The sequence below is a fragment of the Chinchilla lanigera genome, unplaced genomic scaffold (assembly GCF_000276665.1).
Source record: "Chinchilla lanigera isolate Chin_1 unplaced genomic scaffold, ChiLan1.0 scaffold00018, whole genome shotgun sequence".
In the NCBI taxonomy this organism is placed as follows: domain Eukaryota; kingdom Metazoa; phylum Chordata; class Mammalia; order Rodentia; family Chinchillidae; genus Chinchilla; species Chinchilla lanigera.
Window position 1 is genome coordinate 6,394,100 of NW_004955419.1, and position 25,454 is coordinate 6,419,553.

At 54.8% G+C, this 25,454-nt stretch overlaps 1 protein-coding gene across 1 annotated transcript in view; it reads right to left on the reverse strand.

The window, feature by feature from the left end:
* The window catches only part of Dab2ip (DAB2 interacting protein), a 187,183-nt gene extending 164,663 nt beyond the window's left edge, over nt 1–22,520 (reverse strand). Inside the window, exon 1 of the mRNA XM_005382545.2 lies at nt 22,264–22,520. Coding sequence (XP_005382602.1) covers nt 22,264–22,303 — 40 coding nt within the window. The 5' untranslated portion in view covers nt 22,304–22,520. The remainder of the gene's footprint in view (nt 1–22,263) is intronic.
* Between the last annotated feature and the right edge of the window lie 2,934 nt (nt 22,521–25,454).

Genomic DNA, 25,454 nt, shown 5'->3' on the forward strand with positions numbered 1-25,454 from the left:
CTGGCACTGTGCCGCGGCCTCGGCCTCGGCCTTGGGGTCGGTCCCCGGCGAGGCCCGCGGCGCGCGCCGTGCAGGGCTGTCGGGCTCCTTGCACCGTCCCTGCTCGGACTCCCCGGCAGCGGCCCGGGACTCCGCGGCGCAGGTAGCTCTGGGCAGGGCTCTATTTTTAGCGAGAGCTGCTCTCCCAGTCTGACAGACAGAACCAGTTAATTCGGCCTCTCGGGAAGGGCCGGCACTGGGAGCTCCCCGGAAAGGCAGGCGCAGCTCGGCTGAAAGCTGATCCTTCGCATTCCTGCCTCGCAAGGAGGGAGGGCGAGGGGACGCTTCTAATTCCAGTGGAGCGCCGAGTCCTCTCTGAAGTCAGTGCTGGGGCCCACCTGCGAACTTGGGACTGCCCTTTAAACTGACTCTGAAACCTGGCCCGCCTTCTTCTCGCTGACCTCAGGCATTAGAAGACATCCACAAACTGCCCACCACAGCAGGGGGCATCGTGGCACATGCCTGTGATCCCAGCAGTCAGGAGGCTGAGACCGGAGGATCACTGAGAGTTTGAGGCCAGTCTGGACTACATAGTGAGACTCTGTCTCAAAAAACCAAAACCAAGCCAAAACAAACAAAACAAAACAAAAAACCACCACAGTATACCCGCCCCTCTCTTGGAGTCTCCAGCGCTGCAAAGAGCCGCTCAAAAATATAGTCTCCGTCCCACCACAAGAAGGAAGCTGGCAACTCATCACTCAGGAGCTACTTATGGATGGGAGGAAGAAAGGGAAGAAGGAAAGAAGGAAAGAAGGAAAGAAGGAAGGAAGGAAGGAAGGAAGGAAGGAAGGAAGGAAGGAAGGAAGGGGAAGGGAGGGAGGGAAGCGGGTTGCAGGTACAGGGTCAGTAGAAGCCTTCAGGGCCTGGACAGTATGGAATGGTGACTATGAAACCTGACAGAAGCCCAGATCCAACACTTTCTGGCTATGTGACCTTGGCAAGCCACCTCACCTTTGTGCTTCAGTTTTCTTCTCTGGGAAAGGGAATTCTAGGACCCCTGAGAGACAGCATTTGAGAAACTCTTTTGTAAACTAAAGCATTATAGGATGCAGAGAAGAGTAAGACCTGGATCTGCTCCTGAAAGCCCCTCTTAATTCAAGGGAGGAGCTTTCAGAGGTACAACTAGACCATTTGTTATTGGATTAAGACAGACAAATAGGCTAGTGGACTAGAATAGAGGCTGCAAAAATAGACCTGCACATGTATGGAAACTTAATATTTGGTAGAGATGGCACTGCAGGTCAGTAGGGAAAGGGTGGGCTTTTCTATAAATGGTCCTGGAGTGATTGCTATCCATACTGGAAAAAAAAGGTAGAATCCCTACCTCACACCATACAGAAAAGATCAATTCCAGGTATACTGAAAACACACACACACACATACACACACACACACACACACACACGAGTTCATAGAGGAAAACATTTCTTAAGACTCAAAAAGCACATGTCAAGAAAAAGATATACATTTAATTAAAATGTAAAACTTTATCAAAAGAAGATATATACAATGCAATATTCAAAATATGCAAAAGCTCTCTACAAATCAGTGACAATAGAAAACTGGGCAAAATAGATGAACAAGCAACTTTCAGAAGAGGACACATGACTGTCCATAAACATATACAAAGATACCGTCATCAGCAATCAGGGAAATGCAAAACAAAACCCCAATAAAGTGCCATTTCACACTTGCCAGGCTGGCACAAAAGCAAAGAAGTAAAAGCACAGAAGCAGAACCACCGGGATATGAGGCAGAGAGGTCTCCTACCCTGCTGGTGAGAGGGAGATGGGTAAAACCTCTCTGGAAGACATTTGACAGCAAGGAAAGATATCGATGCTGCACATACCCCAGGAATTCAGTCTTCACTTCTGAGATACACGTAAAGATGTTCTTGCTCACTGCAGCACTACTTGTATTAAAGAAGAATCTGAAACTGCCCAGTACCCATCAGTAGAAGGATGCATTACCAATCAAGTTGTGGAATGATCAGAAAAATCCTATGCTGTGGTCACAATGAATGACTAGAGACTGCTTGCAAATCTCCAGAGGAGAGAGGAGGAGCAAGTTGTAGAAGGTCAAATTGTGTAATTTCATTCATACTGGTAGTGATAGGAGTGCATAGATGTGGTAAAAGCAAAGTGTGCACCATTGGGTGTAGAGGGAGATGGGATGGGCTGGGCTGGTAGAGAGAGGCTTCCTCCATTTTGGTCAAATTTTATTTAAGACTAGGGTGGTGAGTACACAGGTGCTTGTCTTATTCTTCAATGTGTGTGTGTGTGTGTGTGTGTGTGTGTGTGTGTGAGACAGAGAGAGAAACCCAGGGCCTTGTGGAAACTAGGCAAGCACTCTGCCCCCGAGCTACCACCACCAGCCCCAAAACTTTTCTGAGGGTACATAGCAAGTATGCTAGGAGTCCACATAAAATCCAGATCTGCTCCTGCTTCAGACCTCAGTCCCCTCACCCACCCCCAGTACTGGAGACTGAATCCAGGGCCTTCACATCAAGCAATCTCCCTGGCCCTTTGTAAATTTTTTTTTTTTTATTTTGAAACAAGATCTGTCTATGTCATTAAGCCCCCTTCTCCCTCCATGGGCTTGAACTTGTGATCCTGTTATCTCCACCTTCCAGAGTGCTGGGATTACAAGTACGTACCACCACACTTTGCTCAGTTCATTTTAATAACATAGTCATTATGTCTAAATGTCCAGCACAAAGCATGAGTCCTGTTACAGTGCTCAGTAAAGCTAAAGAACATAAATAGCTCCATCTGGCATATCCACCAGAGTTCTAACACCTCTACTCCCAGCCAGCTGGGACTCCCCTCACCTAGGTACCACCATATAGTGAGTGCTGTATACTCCTTCTTCCTACCTCGAGCTCTTGCCCTCATGCATTTGCACAGAATTCTCTTCCTGGAATGCTGGTTCTCCCCCTCTCTGCTGGGCCAGAGCCTGTTCCTCTATTACAATCCAGCTGAGACGCTGCAGCCCATGGAAAGCCTCGGGAGGTCCTTGTCCACTTTCCCAGGCAGAGGATTCCCTATGCTTCTGCCTACCCCATGCTTATCACGTTGTGGATTGCTGTGCCTGATTAAAAGTCTGTCTCTTGGAGCAGAGTGTGAGCTCTTTGAGGTCACAAATCTTGTCTGAGCTATCACTGCACCCCTATTACCTGTACAAAACCTGTCCTTAGGAAGGTTTGTTGACTGAACAAAAGGACTGAATAGAACTAATACTGAGAGACCTAAAGAGGCCATGCCAAACTCTCAAAAGGAAAGCAGCCCCACCAAGGGCTGGATTGACTCCTTGTTCTTTACTGAATGCTCTTGATGGCAATGTGAACTTCGGGGTCAGAGAGACCTGTGTTCACATCTAGGCCGAACCACTTGCCAGCTGTGTGACCTGACATGCTATTATGTCACTCTCAGCCTCGGTTTGGGGTCTGCACAACCAGGACCTGCTAGGACTTATCACAAGGCGTTATCCTTGAGATCACAGAAGCGGAATGCATGACCCCTTTCTTGAGTCAGGTAGCAATTATGTGAAAAGGAAGATGTTTGCAGGGGAGGGTGGAAGGAACCCTGTTGGGTTACCATGAAAAGTGGTGGGCTGATTAATTACAAGGGTGTTCACCAGTTCTGAACTAAAGCATGCGTTTGGAGGCCAGTCCAGGATCTAGGTAGGATGGGCAGAAGTGCATTCCGAGTCAGTACTCCTAGTGTTCCTGCCTCCTGTGCCTTGTCCCCAGCCTCCCCCCCACACCCACACCCCTAGAGGTGATGCACTGCGCAGCATTTCAGAATCACAGAGCTTCCTCTCCTTTCTCTCTATCTTCCCGTATCCGCGCTGGCCCCCTCCATTCTGTCCTCACACGTATTCCAGGGATCCCAATCTGGGCCTGTCTCTTCCTTGTCAGCATCCATCTGTACAGGCGACAGAGCTTGTGGCACCTTCCCCAGGGATGCATCTGAAGTGATTTACCAAGCGCACTGTGTGCACTCTATATGCAAAATCCACATATGTCCACTTGTTGGGAGCTTCCATCAAGGCAGCACACGGGATCACAAATGGCTTATGGTCCAGATTCTGGAAGATGAATTGGCCAATGTTATCTATTGTAGATGCAAACAAATATCTAAAGTTGACAGGACTGTATGGTCACTGGAAAAGAACAGCACCGTGTGCTTCAAGAGTTCTGAGAAACTTTCTGAACTAATAGGCCAGTTTTACTTGGTGCAGATGTCACTGGACAATATAAGATTATCCTGGCTGTTGATGACACCGAGTTCCATGAAAATGGCCACACAGGCCAAAATCCTTCTTAATGGCTCCCAGGAAAGCCCCCAATGACCTCTTTGCTGTTAACACTAAAGGACACCCTGGAATCATCTTGCCTGACCTCTTGGCAATTCTCAGCCCCATGGAAACTTCTGCTCACTTCCATTTCACCAGCCTCCAGTCTTGCTGTCACTTCCTCCCTTCCTTGGCCATCTCATGTTACTCCCCTGGGCCATAAAAGTTGGAGGTGAGGACTACCAGAGTCCCCTTATCCTCCGACAACTTCCACTGCGCAGAAGCCACCGCTTCCGTTGCTGTCCTTATGCTGGTGACCCCTCCATGTTTATTTCTAGCCCAGTCCAACTCCTGCTAGGACTTCACTAAGCACGGAGCTGATTCCTGGCATCTGCCAGCCTCTCTCCCTGTGGGTCTTTGTCCACTGGTCCTCAAGAGGTCTTCAAAGCACAGTTCAATCACAGCACTCCCACTCCTTCTTCCTGTCTCAAGGCGGCCTACTAGACCCTGGGGCCGGCCCCGTCCACCTCTCCAGCCTCTTGTTCTGCCAACTTCCCCACTCCCTCTCTGCCTTGAGCCACTCTCGCTAACCTCTGGGCCCTCAAACGTGCAGTGCTCCTTCCCCTGACACACCAGGGCTTTGCACACTCCAGGTTCCTTTCTGTGAGCACTTTCCTCTGTCCCCCCAACTCCAGGGGTCAGTTAACTTCTTCTGGCGGCCACTCAGTGTTGTTTCCTTAAAGCTGTCTTCCCTGGCTTCCCACAGTACACATCCATGGCCTTAGTGGTTCCCTTCATGGCTCTGATCACTGTTGACAACTTTACCTTCATTCTGTGGTCACTGGGTGGATGTATCATGGCGCTAGAGCTGGAGACCCAGGAGCACAGGGGTCGTGCCTGGTTCTGCCCACTGCTACGCCCCTTCCCTCACCCATCAAGGAGCCCAACATACAACAGATCTCAGTGAATATTGAATGAACGAATAGATCTAATCAGCTCGCACACCACCTCTGATGGAGGTATCATTTTTGGACATTTAGTCACAATATTTATGTCCATTTATACATATACAAATTTGATTGTTTTGCAGATACTCTGAATATTCTCTCATTTATTCTCCCAACCACCTTTGAGAAAGTTTGTTCTAGTATCATCTATTTCTATATGACACCTGGGGCAACTGGCTGGAAAGTATAAGCAATTTGCACGTTACAGAGCATGTAAATGGTAGCGCCTGTGCTCTAACCCATGTCTGCTCACTTCTAAATCGTGGGATTTGTAAGCACTATGCCACACTACCCCATCCATGCAGAGAGTGTCTTACAGCAGTGTAAAATAACCGATAGCTTAGTTTCTTGTGGGGGTGGTCCGCCCCTCGCAGAGGATGGAAGTGAGCTTCAGAACCTGGTCAAGGGAGCTACATAGGACTCAGACGCAGGCACTCAAGGACCCTGGAGCAGGGATGACAGGAGTGGGGGTGGGGAAAGAGGGAGAATTCCGAGCAGTGCTCCTGCAGGGCAGTGCCAGTCAAGGAGAATAAATAGTGGAAGCGTGCAAACCTTGCCTCTGCTGCAGAGATGTTTGAGAATTAAACACACAGAACGTGGCTGGTGTCAGATGCTCTGCATGGTGGAGGGACCAGAGGATGCCATGCAGAGAGTGGCTCCAGCTTCCCGGGAGGCCTGGTGGAATGGGGGGCAGTCTCGGTGGACTCTGACCCACCCAGGATGCTTTGATTCCGCCTCTGCAGTTTCTCTCACACCCGGGCCTGCGGTTTATGGATTCTCTAAGTTCCTAACTCAATGTCATGGGGCCGTCATCTGTGCCAGGTTCTGGGCCGCTGGGTGCTGGGGATGCAGAGAAACACAACAGTGAACTGCTGCTCCCAGGGGCAGTGGGCAGACATGGTAGCAGCAGCTGGGTCCTGGGGCTCCCCTGGTGTTGACCCTGTGTGAGACGCCCCCAGTTGGCTGTGGAACATACGCTGGTAACTGGGCAAAGACAAAGGTAGTGGTCGTGGGACCTGGGTGGCAGGCAGACAGAGAAGGGAGTCTCCAGGGAAGGCTTCCAAGGAGATGACCGCTGTGTGTGTCTTAAAGGAGAGAGAAAACACAGCCAAAGAAGAATGAGCCCATGCAAAAGCTTGAGATGGCCTGTCGTGCCCGGGGAATTACCATCGAGCACCCTTGGGCATGTGTGAGGGGCCGCTATGGGTGAGGGGAGCAGGGACAGAGGCAGTATTCGGTCACAAGGACCCAAGAGCTTGGACTTCAGGGGAGCTACTGGGAGACCCTAGGCGGGGGAGGGACAGGGCTGTCTCTTGAGTCTTGCACAAATCTCTTCGTCTGGAGAAGGAAGTTGGGTTTAAAGGGAACAGACCAGAAACTGGGAAGTGACCAGGAAGCAGGGAAGGAAGGGCAGATAGCTCAGGGGGGATCTGGTCCCAAACAGCAGAGACAGGATTAGAGGGGGTGTTTGGGTAGGGGGTTGGCTGCTGTGATGTGCAACGCTAATCCCCTCTTCTGGAATGAAAAACCCTCTCTTCAGGTGTGGGGAGGCTTCTGGAGGACATCTTTCTGCTGTCTGCTCTTTGGGGTCACCTCTGTTGAAGACAGACATCTCAGTAGAGGTGACATCCCCTACCTTGGGTGTCCTATGTCCAGTAACTAGCCAAGCATCAAGACCTGGACCCTTGACACTGCTCAGAACACCCTGAATGGCCCTCCCAGCTGCAGAGATCCTCTCCATGCTGGCCCTCCCTGCACAGGATGGCTGACACCCCCACAGGGCTGGGGGCAGCTCAACGGCATCTTTGTCCCATCCTGCTTCCTTCCCTGCCATCAGCCTCGGCTGAAAAACTGTCCCTGATGGGCCTCCCACATGCTGCCACTTCTCAGAGCCTGCTTCCTGGGGGATCCAGCTAGTGGCAGGCAGGATAGGTGAGCAGGATAAGAGTCCTGGCTGGTGAGAGCGACCCAGCAGGAAATGTGACTTCAAAAATGCCAGTGAGAGAGGTGAGCAGTATTCAAGGGAGCAAGTAAGATCCCAGGACAGATGGAGAAGCCTGAGTGGCCGAAACTGGACGTAACTTGGGGTAGAGTTGGGGACAGGAACTGGAGAGAATCATGGTCTTAACTTTTTCCCCCTTTGCACCCAGAAAGTTGGCTGCTTAGAGGCAAGCTAGGTAGAAAAACAATTCCACAGGAAGATAATTACCATAATGCACGATAAATATGGTCACAGCAGTAGTGAGGAATGCAGGGTCTCAAGGGGCGAATAGGAGTTTGCCAGGCCTATGTGCCCACAGGGGAAAGTTGTACTGGCCAGAGGATCCAGCCAAGGGATGAGGTGAAGGGCTGGGGATAGGATTACCAGATGAAATACAAGATGCATAGTTAAATGTAAATCTTATATAAGAAGTGAATACTTTATTTATTTAGGAGATGGAGTCTTATTATATTGTACAGGCTGGTCTTGAACTCCTGGGCTCAAGTGATCCTCCCGTCTCAACCTTCGAAGTAGCTGGGGCTGCAGGTGCACATCACTACTCCTGATTGAATAGCTTTTTAGTATAAGTATGTCCGGTGCAGTGTTTTGGGATATGCTAAAAAAAAAAAAAAAGTTATCTATCGATTATTTCTCTTTTTCTTGTACCAGGAATCGAACTCAGGACCTTGTGCTTGCCGGCAGTCTATTGACTATTTCATTCCCTTCTCTCTCCCTCCATACTAGCAGCCTCATACACTAGGGAGGCCCCCACTTCTGCCCAAGTTCTCAGATTTGATCTGACCCTCCTTTGCTTGAGCACATCCAGGGCTTACCACGCCCCAAACCTCAGTCAGTCATTTGAGGTCTTTAGTCTCCCTCCCCCGTCACCCACCCTTGGACTTTCTCTTTAGCCTTCTGCCTCTGGTTGTTTGCTCTGGCCATTTCCTCTGCCTATGGTGCCCTCTCCCCAAGTCTGCTCTGCCAGGAATCCTCCTGCGTCTTGTCTCTGGGGTGGGCAGAAGTAGTCATGTCCACTAATGGCAGTTTGAACAAGCCCTTTTCCTTCTCTGAGCCTCCATTGCTTTGTCTCTAAAATGGGCACAATACCAACCGTCTCATCAGGTGGCTGAGTGTCTGGAAAAACGTCACACACACTCTTAAGTGTTGTTACTCTCTTTGCTTGTGGCCAGATTCCTGTCTACCCCCAGGGGCACAAGTGTACATTTGTTGAACTGAATTGAATTGACTTAAAGGTTGGGAGCTTTTACACTTTCACTTGTTTCTCAGAATTATCAGCCTGACTGTGGAACTTAGACAAATTTGACTTCCTGGAGTAAAGTGTCTGATACGAGATGAATAATGAGGCCACTGTAATTTTGACTGTTAACAGGGTTCTCCCCCAGTTGATGATGGGTCGGACCAGCTTCCCCACAATCCCACTTTGGAATCAGCATGGCATGCGCCCAGCCTCACCGATGGAAGCAGGTCATACCCACTGCACACATATCTCTCGCAAACCCTCCCAATCCCAGACCACAAAAGGTGATTTCTGAGACCTATTAGCATAATTACCCGACTGAAACGCTATAGAGAAGTGATTAGATGAGCCTGTGATTTTTGCACAGTTATTTGTCTCGAGTAAGTCACCTGAAGTTCATCTGCCATCAGGATTCATGGCTGCGTTCCGTAATCGTAGGGAATTATTTTGCTAATAACAGAGGTACCTTGATCTAATTTAGTTTTAATGCCAGGAGGTGCCCTCCCAGAATAATCAGCTTCAGGGCAATTCTAATTTCCAGGTTTGTTACACGTTCTGGAGAGAAGATTCGATTCAAGGCTGCTGAAGTTACTTCTTTATCACCCAAAATCATCTAGGAGCGAAATGGATCCTACCTCTACACGTCTGGAGAAGGCATGGGGAGGCCAAGCCCTGGGGAGCCAGAGTAGGCTCCCAGCCAAGAGGAAGAATGAGTCAAGATAGATCCACTAGGCATTCATGAGAAGAACCCTAATTTTTTTGAATTTGCTCAGTATTTCATTCATTCTTTTACTCCATTTCTCAGGTCTCTCTCCTGGGCAAGGTCTCATCTCTGCTATTATTTGAATGCAAATAATAACAAGCATGCAGCTCTATTCTAGGTGCCTTAACACTTAGCAACTCGTATCCTGTGAGCAAGATGGGTGCTGCTATTATACCCATTTTAGCAATGAGAAAGTAGAGGCTGAGAAGTTAAGAAATTTCCTTCAGGCAGGGCATAGTGGTGCAAACCCACAATCCCAGCTACTTGGAGGATCACAAATTCACAGCCAGCTCAGGGAACTTAGGGAGGCCTTGTCTCAAAATAAAAAATAAAAAGGGCTGGGCAGGAGATTTAGCTCAGTGGCACAGCACCCGCCTGGCAAGTGTGAGGTCATGAGTTCGATTCCTGGTACCGGATAAATAAATAAATAAATAAATAAAAAGGGCTGATGATATAGCTCAGAGGTAGAGTGCTTGGCTGAGTACAAGGCTCTGAGTCCAATCCTCAGTGCTGAAGAAAGGAAGAAAAAAAGAAAGAAAGAAAGAAAGAAAGAAAGAAAGAAAGCAAGCTTGCCTGAGGTCTCACAGATAGAAGGGGCATAGCTGGTTGAACCTTCTCCAACTTTGCATGCAAGGAAGACTCCTGAGCCCACTGGGAATTGTTGGATGACCACTCTGCGCTCCTCTTTAGACCCTCCAACTCTGGCATGAGAATGTTGTTAGCCTCATTACACGAGGAGGAAACTGAGTTTTAAGAGGGCGTTGCTTTGGCCCAGGTGAATGCAGTGGGTGAATGGAAGAGACCGGATTCGAATCCTGAGGTTCTGACTGTAAACTTAGTGCTGTTTTGGCCAAAGCCGAGCCATTGGTGAAGTGCTTTGGCAGCGGCTGGATGTAGGGTAGTTAACCAAGTTCATAACGATCAGCTGCGCAGCTCCGCGCTCTGTGTCCTGCTTTGGGGCAATTCCTCTTTCCCATCCTCCGCCCCTTGCCCCAGAAACCAAGTGTCCTTTGTTGTCATTCCATGTTACCAAACAAAACCCACTTTCACATTCCTAGTTATTCACTCATGTGTTTATGCTTTCAACAGAGGACTGCCTGCTTTGGCAGGAAGGGCCAGGAGGTCAACTGGCTCTGTCACTCTGTCCTTCCCGGGGCCTGAGGGCCACACTATGCCCTTTAAGCCTTATCTTTCTGGCAAGACCATCGTTTATATCAGACCGACACGAGCAGCTCTGGTTGGGGCTGGGTTAAGGGAAATGGGTCCTTCCCACACCGTAACCCTCAGGCAACGCCTTGGACAACCTCTGCACTGGACAGAGCCTCTTTACTCTTGGGTTCCTAGAGCCAAGCACCCGGCTCCGCTGATAGTGGCTGTGCCTGCGTGCTAAATGCCCACCCGAGACTCCCACGCCATCCCCCTGAGTACCTCTCCTGCTTTGCTGACAGCATCAAGGGCCATGTCCTAGAGGTGCCTGTCAGGCCCCGCCTCTGGGGGCTGAGCCGTCCAGGAGCCCGGCCCTAGAGAGGTGGTGTCTGTGCGCATGCTCAGGGAGGCGCGTCAGTTCACTGCCGGAAGGACAGGCGGCTCCTCCATCCAGTGGCACGTTTGTTTTCTCTCATGGTCTCTCTTTTCTAAAGCCACACGTTTCTCTTTTTTCCTCCCCCTCCTTCCTCCAGCAAAAGTTCCTGCTCACCACCTCTGCACAGGCCTGAGGCTACAGGAGGACGAGACCAGCCTGGGTGTGCGTCGGGCACAGCCTCTGAATACAGAGGCCGAATCCTGAAGTGGCTGGGGCCAACCGTGCCCTGAGTAGCCATCACCCACCATCAAGGGGGGCTTCCGTCCCCTTCTCCCCTCCCAGCCCCGCCCTTCTCTGACACAGTGCAAGCAGCCCCAGTCCCCTCAGAGACGCAGACAGGAGCAGAGGGAGGGGCTTTGGGCTGCCCGCTGTCTGCGCACCCTGTGGAAGGCAGCCCTTGACCTCTTCACCGCCACAGCAACGGGTCAGGAGTTCAAGACTCCATGTCCCCAGGACATGGCTTCACTTGCAGGGTCGCCGCCCAAAAGAGGTTGCTTGTCCACAGCGGGCAGCTGCCACCTCTTCCAGCACCTTCAGCCCAAGTCCTGCCTCTCACCAGCCCCTCTGGGGCCTGGGCCACCATCCCCACCCACCCCCGGTGCCCCGACTATGAGAGGGAGAGAGGTCTTCTCCCCAGACACCAGCTCTTCGTTTGGCTGCAGCTTCATCCTCAGTCCCCGTGCTGCGGGGGGAGCTCTCCTCAAACTCCACGAGCCCAGGCTGAGGACAGGTGCGGGATGAGCCTGGCGTTGAGGATGAGCAGGTCTGGGGCGCGGGCCTTCCCCGGACAGCTTGGAACTGTCCTTCTGTTACTCAAACCCCTTCCACAGGGCCTGCACACCCCAGCACAGTAGCCCTTGACTGGGGCTGATGGGCAACATCTGGAAACAGTTCTGCCTGTCACATTGGTGCTGTGAGTAGGAGCCAGGGATGCTCCTGAGTATCTTACGGTGCACAGGACAACGGCTCGCACTCGACAAAGCGTTATCCTGAGCACCAGTTGTTAAAGGCGGAGAGGCCCTGCCCCAGGACAGAGCCCCTCCCCGAGAGGGTCCCCTCCTCTCCAGCTCCCAGGCTGGGAGCTTCCTGAAACTCCTTCCCACCTCTGCACCTTTGCTCTGGCCAGCTCCCAGCTGCGCTTCTTCACTCCCCTCTCCCCCTGCCGGGACCCTCCCCTGCCAGCCACAAGCCCCTGCAGCTGCCCTCCTAAGCCACCTCTGATTTCTTTTTTTTCTTTTTTTTTTTTCGTGGGCACCAGGAATCGAACTCAGGACCTCATGCTTGCCTGGCAGGCACTGTACCAGTGAACTATATCCCCAGCCCCCCACCTCTGATTCCCTGATCCTTTGATCAGCACAGGGCCAGCTTGACCCCTGCTAGGGCCAGGTTTGCTATTCATTTCATTTGCATCTTTCATTTTTCTTCCGGTACCAGGAATCGAACTCACGACCTTGCGCTTGCCCGGCAGGTGCTTTGCCGCTGAGCTAAATCCCCAGCCCCCAGCTTTGCTCTTCTATACCGGAAAGGTAGGGGTGTCCCTCCCCTTCCTGGAATAGGCACCTGGTGTTCAGTGCAGCCTCAGAGTAGTCATGCACTGTGGGAAGCACATGGACTTTGTTTTTTTTAGCACATGGACTTTGCGGCAACAGAGCCAGAGTTCAAATCCTGACTCTGACACACTCCCTTGCAGTATGACTGTGGGCAATCGACAAACTTCCCTGCCTCAGTTTCCTCCTCCATAGAATGGAGAGAAGCACTCCAGTGAATCTTCCCTTCTCCTGCTCCCTTGGCTTACTTCTTGAAGCGCACGAGGAGGAGGACTGGAGTCACTCTTACCTCTGAAGGTGAGCTTGAGCTGGGCTGTTGAGGACACCAGGGGACGGGATTGCCACCGTCCTGCGGCTCCCGACCTTGGACCCACTCCCTTCCCAGCTCTGGGCCTCCTCTCGGGCTCAGCTTTTCCTGCTGGGACTGGACCTCCGCTAGGTGGGCAGGGGCCTGAGGAACTCCGGGGAAACTCAGTGCAGCTGTGTCCCGCCCCTGTTTGAAACCATGCATGTGTCCCCAAAGCACAGGATAAAGTCCAAGACCTGACCTCGCACTCAAGGCCTCTGCCGCCCCCGAGTTTCTTCCCCATCCCTGCCCACCTAGATTTTGGGGTGCAGCCTACTGAGTTACTCGAGGTTCCCAGAGAGGCTACTGTGTGGGCTCAACCCCAGGCTTTTGCCCTGAGTTCCCCTTTGCCTGCTCGTGACCTCCTTCCAACCTGCTAAGCTCTGGTTATCTTTCTGCTCAGGAGCCCCGCCCAGGGCTTCCTTTCCGGCTGTCATCCAAGCTTGGGGTGCCTGTTCGAGCCCCTCCTGAGGCAGGGACCCAGCCTGGTGCTTCCTGGGCCTCTAGCACCCAGCAAGGAGCTGCCGTGGAGGCAGCGGGTGGCAGTGACAGGGGCAGAGAATGAGGGTCTGGCCCAGCTCTCCTCCCATTCCAGTGGCTGACCCTGAGAACCGTCTGCTGGTGCGAGAGAGAAGGCGGGAGGGGTTTGAACATTTCAGTGCCCGCTCTCTAGACGAACTCAATCCCAGTCTCTAGGGTGAGGCTGGGTACTATCAAGGAGTGGAACGTTCTGGATGACCAAGGGCAGGCCCAGGCCCCCTCCTACCAGCCAGGCGCAGTGGCCATTCTGTCAGGTGAGGCCGATTCCTATAGGAGGCATCAAGCGCTTTCTAATCCCCCACCCCTTGTGCTGTGTTGTTTTGATGGGCGCCTTTGCAGCTTGCAAAGGTCATTCAGTCATTTAGAAGTCACTCAGCCAATGCTCAGGGAAAAGTTCCGGGAGCACAGAGTGGAGGCTCCACGATGTGTGCAGCAGGGACAGACACATTGACAGGGTGACCACGAGGTTGCCAGGTGTGACAGGGCTGCCCCAGAGTCCTGTGTGGACAGGCGTGAGGGGGGCTGGGGCGCGCAGCAGAGGCATTCCCTGGCTTGGGCCGGGGGCCTGCACGGAGCAAGGGAGACAGGCAGGGAGTTAAAGCTGGAAGGAAGATCCAGCTGGGCCTCAGCGCCGTGGTCTTGTGCACAGTAGGCCCTCGACAGGAAGTGTGTCTGGGTATGCTAAAAAGGGTGTCCAGGAGCCCCCCAAAGAGCAGGCGAGGAAAGGCTGCAGAGACAGAGATGCAGTGACTGAGACAGAGATGTCCAGACACAGAAAGACAGAGACAGAGAGATAGAGAGAAGGGAGGAGAGAGAGACATCAGGACAGAGGCAGGAGGGGGCGATGGAGGTATGGAGACAGACTGAGTCAGAGAGGTAGGGAGAGACAGAGACAGAGGCTGAGAGACAGAAGCAAGAAGCAGAGCATCCAAAATGTGCCCTCTGCGCTCTCAGGGCCATCCACAGGAGGAGCCCCAGGAGGGGTGAAAGCCACCCTCACCCCACCCCACACAGAGCCGGCCAAGAGCCCCAGCGCTTCAGGCCATCTCCAGAGGAAGCAGCTGACCTGGACTACAGCTGCCCCAGGCTTCAGGGACCCGAGCTCGGTGCCTGCTCCATGTGTGTCCCTGCCCCCCTTGCTTCCTTCTCGTCCAGCCGTTGGCTGCAGCCCAGCGCCCCCCCCATAACCCCCACTATCCATTTTCAATGCCTAAGCCTCAGCCCAGCATCCTGGCACAGCTGGGGGCGGGAGCAGGGTCGGAGCAGAGGTGAGGCAGGAGGAGACAGGCATCCCGGTCATTTCAAGAGCTGCAGTCCCTTAAGCTGGACACAGACTGAGTGCATGGAGCCGGGGAGGGTGTGAGGGACCCCCGAACCCCCACCTGGGTACACAGAGCACCTTCCGCAGCCACAAGGCCCCTCCCATGGGCTCTGCATACACAGCTACCGAGGTGCTGGTGCTCGCTCGGGAATGTAGGTCACTGGCTGCAAAGCCTGGGGTTGTGGTGATCCAGCCATCCGGGACAGACGGCACAGGCTCCGGATTGGATGGGAACCTGCCCTCCTTCCACCGCCTCTGCCCTGAAGGCTGCTGTTTTCCCCGGCATCCCACCAGCTGAGTCTGCTGGGACCCTCCTCTGCTGAGGCGGGGAGAGAGCTCCTTGTCGCCTGCCTCTTCTCTGTGTGTTTGTCCCTCTGCTGAGTAGTATTCCCAAGAAATGGAAGGATGTGACTCCCCGCTTCAAAGGCCACAAGATGTCCTAGGACTAGAGATAAATAATGACCAGAGGGCCTGCTCCAGGCTGGCTTCTAGGGGGAGAAGGCGTCACCTGGCTGGGCAGATGAGTGGCGGCCTCAGAAAAGGCTCCTGTCCGTCCATCCACCCTGGCCAGCAGGGATGGTGCACGCCTGTGATCCCAGCACTAGGGTGGTTGAGGCAGGAGGATCGCCATGAGTTTGAAGCCAGCCTGCACTCAGGACATCTCTCAAGGGCACATCTGGAAAGACTGTCTGGGGGATTTTTTGGTACCAGGAATCGAACTCAGGACCTTGCACTTGCCAGGCAGGTGCTTATGCCACTGAGCTACATCCCCAGTGCAAGACTCACAGATTACACTGTAGAAAGTGTCACATGACTCTGCAGATACAGCAAACCCAGGACATAGATGATAACCCTGACCCCTTCCTTGGCCCACACGCCAACCACAACATTCTCAGCCTGGCTGGAGAGGTGGCTCATAGTCCAGAGATAGAGACCAGTGGGGAACAGTGTGCAGTGACACAGCAGGAAGCCGAGGTCCCCAGGGAGCCCATCAGGGTAATCAAGGAGACTTCCTGGAGGAGGTGACTCAGCTGAGCTCTCAGAAGGAAAGGGATCGGCCAGGTGGGGGCTGGAGAGGAGAGCAGAGCTGGAAGGCTCCAGAGTGCAGGCGAACAGCAGTGAGGACACTGAGGCAGGAGCTCATTCTTGAGGGAGGGTGGAGAGGGGAGTGGAGGCCAGAGCCCTGTGTCACCTGGGCTCAAGCCCTGTTACGGAGCTATACTCCATACACAGCCACTGAGGTGCTGGTGCTCGCTCGGGAATGTAGGTCACTGGCTGCATTGGTATGGAGAGTGAGGTGGGGGAATGGAGTGGTATGGAGAGTGAGGTGGGGGACAGGTGGAGGTGGGCAGCCCCAGGAGGGGAAGAAGAAGCTGGCCAGAGGTCCAAGGTGGGGCCTGGCCTCGCTCGGGTGGGGGCTGGGAGATGGAGAGTCAGAGCAGATCTCTGGACCTTTTAGGAGGTAGGATGGATCTTAAGTGGGTCCAGAACCTCCTCTTCTGTCTGCCATCTTCCCATCATGCAATGGGGGATAAGCAGAAGAGCCTAGAGGGATCCTTCCCCTTGGCTTCCAGAGGTGGCTTCTGGGAGGAGTTCCAGCCGGGAGGGGCCCAGCTGTGGCTTTGGGACGCCTGAAGTCAGCTGGAAGCAGGGCCACCCAGCAGGAGGGGTGGGTGGGACAATGGGGAAGGGGCGGGACTTGAGCATGAGGGGTCAGCCCAAGGAGGCCAGGCGGAGAGAGAAAGCTGGGCACAGCCAGGGCCTGCTGGGGAGGGCCTGCCCGCCTTCTTGGATTAAGGGTGGGTTGGAGCAGCCAACGGGCAACTTTAGGCGAGTGCCTCAGTTTGCTCACCTATAAAATGGGAACTGAACAGTGTGCAAGGAAATGCATTAAGGAGGAGGGAGCTTAGGGGACGGGGCCATGCCACAGAGCGATTTAACAAAGTTGCGAGGCTCCACATCAGACCTTCAATGAGGCAGTCACTGTCCAGGATGATCTAAGAAGAAACGCTCAGTGCTCATGAGAGGAGGAGTCCTGCCGGGCCTCTGCTGCTGTCCCCACCTGGCTGAGGAGTCAGAGATCCAGTTCCCGCGGAGGGCAAGGGTGGAACTGGGCCTGAGTCTTAGGTGCGCTGTGAGAGGAAGCCTTCCCAAAGCTAGTGAAGGGAAACGCCTTTGCCCTGGGCACTCAGGACCCCTGAATGCGCCTCCTCCCTCCCCCGAGACCCCCTCCCATGAGTGTTAGTTAGCCTAGCTCCCCTCGGCCTGGCACAGGCCCCATCCCTGCCACCCCGGCCGCAGCTGCAGCCCCTGGCCTCCCTGCGCAGCAGCTGGGCATGAATGATTCAAGCACCCCGCCCACAGCGCGGCCTCTCTGCTCTGCCTTCCTGGGTGTTCTTCCTGCTTTCCCTCCTCCCTGGTCGGTGGGGCAAGAGAGGGGCGCAACCCCTCACCCACCTGGCCCTAGCAGGTCCAGGGGCCCAGGCGTGGCTGGCCAGCAGGACAGAAACTCCGTGGGCACACGGAAGGGCCGTGGATTGGGAGCCAGAAGATCCAGGGTTGGGGGCATCTCAGAGAGGTGAGAGAAAGCAGGCGCCTGGGGGTCCCCAGTTGGAGGCACACTGTCCTCACCAGTTGGGCGGCCTGGGGCTTTGAGCCTTGACAGTCTCGTCTGAGTAGATGATGACTCCTTCCTGCAGGGAGTCGATGGCTCCATTCATTTCACACGGAGCCCTGCACACAGTAAGCGCTCGGTGAAGGGGACTCTGCCGCTCCAGTCTTGGTGGGAGCAGGTCTCTCCCTTCTTTTGGTCTGTGCAGGACTCTAGACCAGGCGGAAGGAGCCTGCTTCTGGCATCCCTTCCATATCCCAGGCTGGCCAGGTTGGCATTACCTCACCATGGATGGGGAAACTGAGGCCTGACAAGGGCCCTGGAGGAGGCCTGAGAGACAGGGCAGGCCTGGGCAGCGCCTCCCAAGTCCTATTTCACAGATACAGCCTCAGAGACGGGCCTAGCAGGCCCTGGTTTACACAACAGGCTCCTCCGCGGGCCAGTCATATGCAATTCCTGGCTTGGCCACTCACTGCTTGTGTGGCTTTGGACAAGTCCCCCTGCCTCTGTGAGCTTGGGCCTCCTCATCTCTAGGATGAGAAGCACCGCACCTCACCAGGTTGTGGGAAGGGGGATGAGGTGATGAGTGTGAGGCATGTGGCTGGGCACCTCGATATGGCTTCTAAGATTAGCCTCTGTATGATACCAGCTGGGGCAAATATCTACGGTGGCATCTACGGCCTCACCCTCCGGAGGGAAGGTCCAGAGCATTAGGACATCGGGCCCTCAACAGCTTTCAGCCCAAAATAGCCCTGTCTTTAGACCCCATCCCATTACAGCTGCTTCTGCCACTCGCTGTCCCTAGCTGGACTGACATGGCTCCTGCCACGTGGTTGTTCTTGTCCCCTGAACTGCTTCGGCAAACACTCCCCAGGAAGCAGGATTTTACCTAGGCATCAGGAGGGGCCCCCAGGGGGCAGCTGGATGCAGCCACAGCACTCAGAGGGCAGCAACATAAAGATCTGAGGCTTTGCAGTCAGAGTGACATTGTGTACTCTGGGCCAGTCAGTTCCTGAACTCTCCCAAGCCTCAGTTTCCTCATCTGGAAAATGGGCTACATGCAAGGTTGCTTGTGAGGATTTAAGTAGATGATGCACAAAACAGATCTTTCCTGGAGCCTGGCATGCAGCAAATGCTCAATAAATGGAACTTGTTATTGTATATACCTGCAGCGCTTGGGATTTTACAGAATCACATCCATCTGCCTCCTGGTGGGCCTCTCAGTGACCCTGAACAGATTTCTTTGCTGGGGATTGTCGGGAAGAAACCAAAGGTTCTGAGGTTCTAGGCTGTCTGTTCGACCCCCGGGGTTTCCAAAGCAAGAGGCCAGAGCATCTCTCGCAGCTGTCTCCTGGGCCCAGCTCCTTGTGTGACTGGGACATTAGGAGAACCCTCGAGTGACAGCTACAGAAACAGAAACCCAGAGAGGGAGGGTGTCCAAGGGTGCGGAGCAGGTTAAGGGTGGGGTCCAGCTGGTGCTACTCATTCATTCATTCACTCATCATTCGTTCACCCAATGCATGTGTTTGGGCAATCCTCACACCTGGCCCATGCAAGACCCTGAGAATACAGTGGCAACGAGGCAGGGTTCCCTGCAAGCATCTTATGGTCTCACCCAGGAGACAGGCTAGGGAGCAGGCAGTAAAAAAACGCACCCTAGTGGAGAAGGTGCCGGAGCTGTAGCCAAGGTTTGGGCTGGAGGCACCCTCAGCACATGGGAGAAAGGACAGGATCCCTGAGAGCCCAAAGAGAGACGGCTCTGCAGGAGAAGGTCTCCTTGCCTCTGGCCTGCTGTCAGGAGCAGGCTCCCGCTTCCTTGGCAATCGTAAGTCAGACAGGGAGGATGTGTTTTTCTGATGGACAGATCTTGTCTAGTCTTCACTCCTATTTACAGATGGAGAAACTGGGACCTGTGCACGCAGGCTCTGCTGGGGGTCAGTGCATAGCTTCCTTGCCTTCCAGCTTCTGACCAGATGTAAAGAACCCCGGCATCTGTCTGTACTTCCCCAGCTGTGGTCTGAGCCCTCGTTGGCCTTGATGGAAGGGGTTCTCACCTACAGGCCACTGATGGGCCTCCGTTCCGTGCTGTCTGTATATCAGCCCAATGGTGCAGTTCCCCACCACACTGGGGCCAAGGCCCCAGCCCCTCAGCACCTGGCACATGGACTCTGCATTCAGGGTCTCCACCAGATGGAAGGGAATCTCACTCCGCTAGAAGCAGAAGGGCCCAGAGCGCCACCCCAGCTCTGCCACTTTGTCCCCATCAAGGCACCTGAGTCCCCCGAGGTGCTTAGCTTTCCAATCCTCCGCCAAGAGCGTCCTTCTGGGTATGAGGTTCCGAGAGACCTCCGAAGGACCTGAGCTGCCACGCCTGTGTGTGCCTGCTGCGCCTGCTAATTTCCCCCGCCCCCCGCCTGGAATGCCTTTCCTCCCCTCTTGCCTGCATTCAGTCGCCCTTTGCTTGTTCAGCAAGTATTTGTCAGGCGCTTGCTGTGCACCAGGCAGGATGATGCTGTGGGGATACTGAGAGTCTAGAGGTTAGTGGGGGCTGCACAGGCTCAGCGTATAACTATGTATAGTGTGAACAGGGGTGGGTCTCAGAAAGGGCAAGAGAGGCCGTGGGTGGGGTCTGATCTGATGGACTAGAAGAGCATGGCCTAGGGAAGGGTCCTCTGAGCAGATGACTTTTTGAATAATAGTGGGATGAAGAGGAGTTAGCTCCAGGAGGTGGAAATGACCTGTGTGAAGGTCCTGAGGTGAGAAATAGCTTGGGGAGTGTGGGGCAGGCCAGATCAGTATAGGAGTGTAGCGAGAGAGGAGAAGTCCGATGGTTTAGAGAGGTGGAAGAGGCAGACCTGGGTGATGGATCGTGTGGGCAGCAGAGAGAGGCAGAGGTCCAGGAGAGGGGGCCGGAGAAGGAGTATGGAAAAGAAATGGGAGAGAAGCGTCTGCTGTCCCAGAATCCGGGGGAAGAAAGCATTCCAAGGAGGGGCTGATGGAGGACTTTTGTGTCCTCTCCGACTCACTTGGTGCAACCCTCACCCCCAGTGTGACTGTGTCTGGAGGTGGGGGGTCCCTGACCCCGCGGGAGGGAAGACCCAGCAGAGCGCCCACTGTCTCCGTCCATGTGCAGTCCCTGAGGAGAGGCCACGACATGGAGACTTCAGCAAAAGCCGGCCACTTGCAAGCCAGGAAGAGCCCCCTCCCCAGCTGGGCCTGGGACCCTCCCAGCCAGGGCCTGGCCTTCACCCGTGTCCCGCATGCCCGGCTCCCAAGGCCTCCTCTGCTTCTCAGCCTCTTCCTCACTGCCTGGCAGTGCCCAGGAGGTCAGCGGCAGCTCCCACGGCAGGCGAGACAAGGGCTGATTGTGCGCAGAGGGCCTTCCGTTAGGGTGGAGGAGGCCTCAGTTTCCAGTCTCGCCCTGCCCGGAGGCTGTCGCTACCAAACCTGAAGGGCAGCATGTTCAGGCTCCGGGCTCCTGAGGTGCCACCGAGCAGGGGCATGGAGATCGCAGGGACTTGCCCCTCCTCAGCCCCTAGACAAGGATCCACAGCCCTCACAGGGCAGCATCCAGGCACCCACGTAGGCCAGTCCTGTCCCTGTGCCAGGTTTCAGGTGGACAGCGCCAGAGGCAGACAGGCCTGTCCCACCCCCAGGATCCCAGGGGACTCAGATCGTTTGTCCCTCTCCTGTTCCAGGCTGGGAGGTTTTCCAGGGCCAGGGCCTCTCTCTCTTTCCTTCCCCCTCCCCTGCCTCTCTAGTCACCAAGCAGCAGGGTTTCCTAGGACTTGGCTTCTTTCCTCTGTGCACTGCTGACCCCAACCCACAGCTCAGCACCCGGGGGCGTCACTCGGGGCAGCGACAGGCCCCCTGACTCCCCAAAGGTGTGCGCGGCTGGGCCTGGCCCAGTTCTCCTGGGGACCGTAGCTCCAAATGTGGCAAAGGCCTCTCCCTGGAAGGAGCCGGGCTGCTGCAGGAGGAAGGGAATTTGGCCTTGACTCTGTGCCAGGCAGACAGGCCTGGCGGGAATGGGGGAGTCCAGAGGGAGAACTCTATTTTCTCAGTGCACATTATTCCCTGAGGAGGACCTGAGACTCTAAAAGGCCCACCCGAGCTGGGGTGAGGCTGTCCCTCCACCACTCACCTAGAGAGGCTCCCCGGGCTCTCTCCCCCATGAGCCCTAAAACCTGCTGCCCCCATGCCTAACCTCACTCCTGCCCTCCTGCTGCCCTCTGTTGCCCAGAGACAACACTTGGCACTGTGTGCCAAGCAGCCTGGCAGAATGGGCAGCAGCCTGGCTGGCGGAGCATTCCAGGGAGCTTGGTTACCTGCATCCCCGGGGCCCCAACCTTGCAGAGTCTGCCACAGAGAAACCCTTCTGAGGCTTGCAAATCTTTGACCCGGGCTCTGCTTGGGTTCTCCGTCCCAAACAACTCCCCCCACCCTGCCACATGCTACCCAGGGCTTCCGGTTGCCTGGGAGGCTGGGCAGGGGCAACTCCTGCCGGCACAGCCTTGGAGACCCTGTACACCGGGGAGCGCGTTCAATTTGAGCCCTGGCCTTTAATTACCAGGACCGATCCTGTTGCCTGTTCCGTCTCTATGTATCTGCAGGATCTCACTAATTGAATCCACCACAGCAGCAGGCAGGCCTGGGGGACAGCCAGCGAGGCAGACACTCAGGGGGCTGCAAACTTCCTTCCTTTTCTTCTTAGCCAAGAGCAAAACACAAGCAGTCCAGAAACTCTCTCCCTCCCCCTGACCCTCCAGGGCTGAGTCCAAGGGGAACCCTGCAGCCCTATGCCTCATGACCGCGGGCACCCATACCCGCCCAGAGACTTGAGACCAGACAGTACCCCACTGCCTGCCCGCCTCCCCCACTTCAACTCAAATTCCTAAAGCAGAGAAAAGTCCGCCTAAGCAGCGGGGCTGAAATCCCCAACTCTGCCACTTGGCCGGCGCGGCTCCCCTACCGTAGGAGTCGTCTTGGTCCAGGAGGGAGTCGGGCTCCATGGCGTGTGGGCCCCCAGCCCCTGGCCCCACCTAATTTATGAACCGAGGCTGTCTCCATGAGCGTCTGGGTTTCTCCTTTTGTATTCCATCTGGCGGCTTTTCCAACTAGATGACTGGGTATTCCTGCAAGCAGGCCCCTTTCCAGCCCTCGCCTTCATACAGTACATTTAAAGTAGCAGTAACCTCTTTTTCCTCCCCCCGCAGCCTGGCTGGGAACATTAGAAGGGACTGAGGCGGCGAGATGTCTAAAATAGGAAGACGCCGGGGACACTTGGCCTGGCTGCCCGCGACGCTGGCTGCAGGGATCTGGCCGGGCTGTGCAGATGGAAAAGCTAAGAGGTGAGGCAGAGACAGGGCTCAGCATCGGGAAGCCAGTTCCGGGGCCCTGGGGACCTGTGGGAAGAGGGGAGGCTGATCCACTCGTGGGAAGGACTGGGGTCCGCTCTACTTGCCACCCGGCACCCAAACCCCAAGGGCTTCTCCCTGGCCCTGCCGGAACCTCCCACGCAAATCTGTTCTCAGACATTTCCTGCAGTGTGGGGGATGCACAAATTGACTCATCCATCCATTCAGTTAGTCACTAAATATTTTTTTGAGCAACTAGTCCTCGCCAGACACGGTGCCTGCTGCTAGGTCTGCAGCAGGGAACAAGGCACAGTGTCTGGCCCCCTGCAGAGGTAAACAGCTCCCAGGTAAACAGACCATTGCAACTTGGTGTGTGGGTCAAGTGGCGCAGGAGTACGAGGAAAGAGCCTCACCTGAGTGGGAGCGGTGGTCAGGGGAGGATTCCTAAAGGAACGGGCACCTAAACTGGGGCCTAAAGGATGTGTAGAAGTCAGCCAGGTAAAGAAGGAGGAGGGATTGCCCATGTGGTAGCTTTAGGAGTACACAAGAACTTCAGATAAGTTCCAGGTGGTTGGAGCACAGTGGTTGAAGGCCTGGGGAGAGCTGGTGCTAGGGAGGCATGCAGGAGCTGGTGGGGCAGGACCTGCGGTCCCAAGCCTACCCAGAGGCTGAACCCTGGTAGTGACACCATCCCACGCACCCTCAGAAAGGTCTCCCTGGTTACCGTGTGGAAGAGGGTGGGTGTTAGGCCAGGGCTGGACTAACGAGGCTGCGGCTTGGGGACGGTTTGCTAAGCACCACCAGAGGGGCACTGCGTGGAGTGTTCACCTACTGTGTCTCACGTGAGCCTCACAATGGTCTCTTCTAGTAGAAACAGGTCCGCCCATTTTACAGAGGAGGGCAATGCACAAGGCGATGTCACTTGTCCAGGGCCATCACCATGAGTGAGCTTCAGGGCAGGCCTGTGCTCTGGAGAGGTCACAGCCTTGGTGAGGGTGGGAGGAAGAAAAAAAGATGCAGTGACTCATTTTTCATCTCACTGTCCCACAAACCCAGTCAGAATACAGGCCAGTATCATGGGCTTACAGAGTGCTATGATTTGATGCTAAAGTGTCCCCCGGAAGGTTCATGTGTTCAGAGCTGAGGTTTTTGGAAAGTGACTGGCTCCTGAGAGTGCTAACATCATCAGTGGGTTAATCTGTTGATAGATCCATAATCAATGGCATGATTAGGAGGTGACAGAAACAGGAGGTAGGACCTAGCTGAAGGGCATGAACTTGGGGACTGTATCTTTCCCCTTCCCGCTCTCTCTCTTTTCCTGGCTGCCATGATGGGAGCTTCCCTCTACCACATCACGATATTTCAGTCTCACCACAGGCCTAAAAGTCATGGAATCAGCTGACCATGGACTGAAACCTCTGAAACCACAAGCCAAAATAAATGGTTCCTACTTTAAGTTGTTTGTCTCAGGTGTTTTGTGACAGCACCAGCAAGCTGGCTGATACATAGTGAGGGGAGGGAAGGCTTCACTGGAGCCCAATCAGGGAAGGCCTCCTGAGTGAGGAGGCACCTGACTTGACACAGGCAGAAGAACAGGGTGGGCAGGCTGAGCGAGGAGGGGGAGGACACCCAGAACCAGGGGATGGCGGGAGCAAAGGCACAAGGCACAAAGGTAACTCACTGTGGCTGGAGACTGTCAGGGTCGATGACCAGTGGGTCAGGGCAAGAACAGGGTGGGCAGCAGGCCTGGGGACATGGGAGTGTTCTAGGGGGCAGCACGCAGCCCAGAAGGTGAATGAGCTTCTTTCTAGGGGACGGCCAGCTGTTCCCACAAGTGGGCCTCTGCCAGCTTCCTTGTGGCTACCCGGACAGGAGAACCTGCTCTGTCGTCTCCACAGCATCACTTGAACGAGCCTTGGTGACCTGTTTTTGGAAGAACAGCCCTGGTGTGGAGGTGGAGGGGATCTCAAGAGAAGGGAAATGGAAGACAGGGAGACAAGGAGATGGGGAGACAGGCAGGAGGGTCCAGGCCAGCGCTGCGGGGAGGGGAGGCCAGAATGGGTCCTTCCCGGCTTCCCACTGCTGCCCAGCTGCTCCCGGAAAGCCAGAGGGAGCTGATGTGGTGTGCCGGCCCGTGGAGAGGCTCCTCCTGTCCCCGCCCCCTCCCGCACCTCAGATGACAGGGATCCCAGCTCCCAGCCTCTCACTGCCTTAATTACAGGGAGGCTGAGCCCTGCCCAAGCCAGCTGCAGGCCCAGGCTCCCTGGCTCTCCTAATCAGGGGGTACCCAGGACGGGCTGTGTGGGGGGTGGGGAGGCCTGGGTGTGGGGAACCAGGCCATGGACTAACAGCTAATGGGTGTGTCCAGGCCCAGTGCTTCCCCCCAGCTCTCTCCAGGGCCTGGGGATGCCGGGGTGTGTGTGGGCCCCTTTGCACATAGACGCATGGAGTCTTCCTAGACTGCAGTAGTTAGAAAGATGGGGCTAAAACTGAGCCCCTTAGTTTTATCCCCCAGCCCTGCTGCTGACTACCCCTGTGACTTGGGTGAGTTGGTCCACCCCTGTGAGTCTCATGGGTAGAACAGGGCTGCTCACACCCCTCACCTCTTAGGGTTTTTATGAGGATTAAATGGGACAATGAGCCTCAAAGCCTCAGGGGAGGATTGGGTGTGTCTTAAGCACCCTGTAAAAGGGTAAAGCTCCTCCTTATACAAGCTTAGATCATCTCCACAGACTGCCAAGGGAAGTGGGAAGGACAAAGGTCCATTTTACAGACCAGAAAGCTGAGGCTTCAGAAGACCGAACGG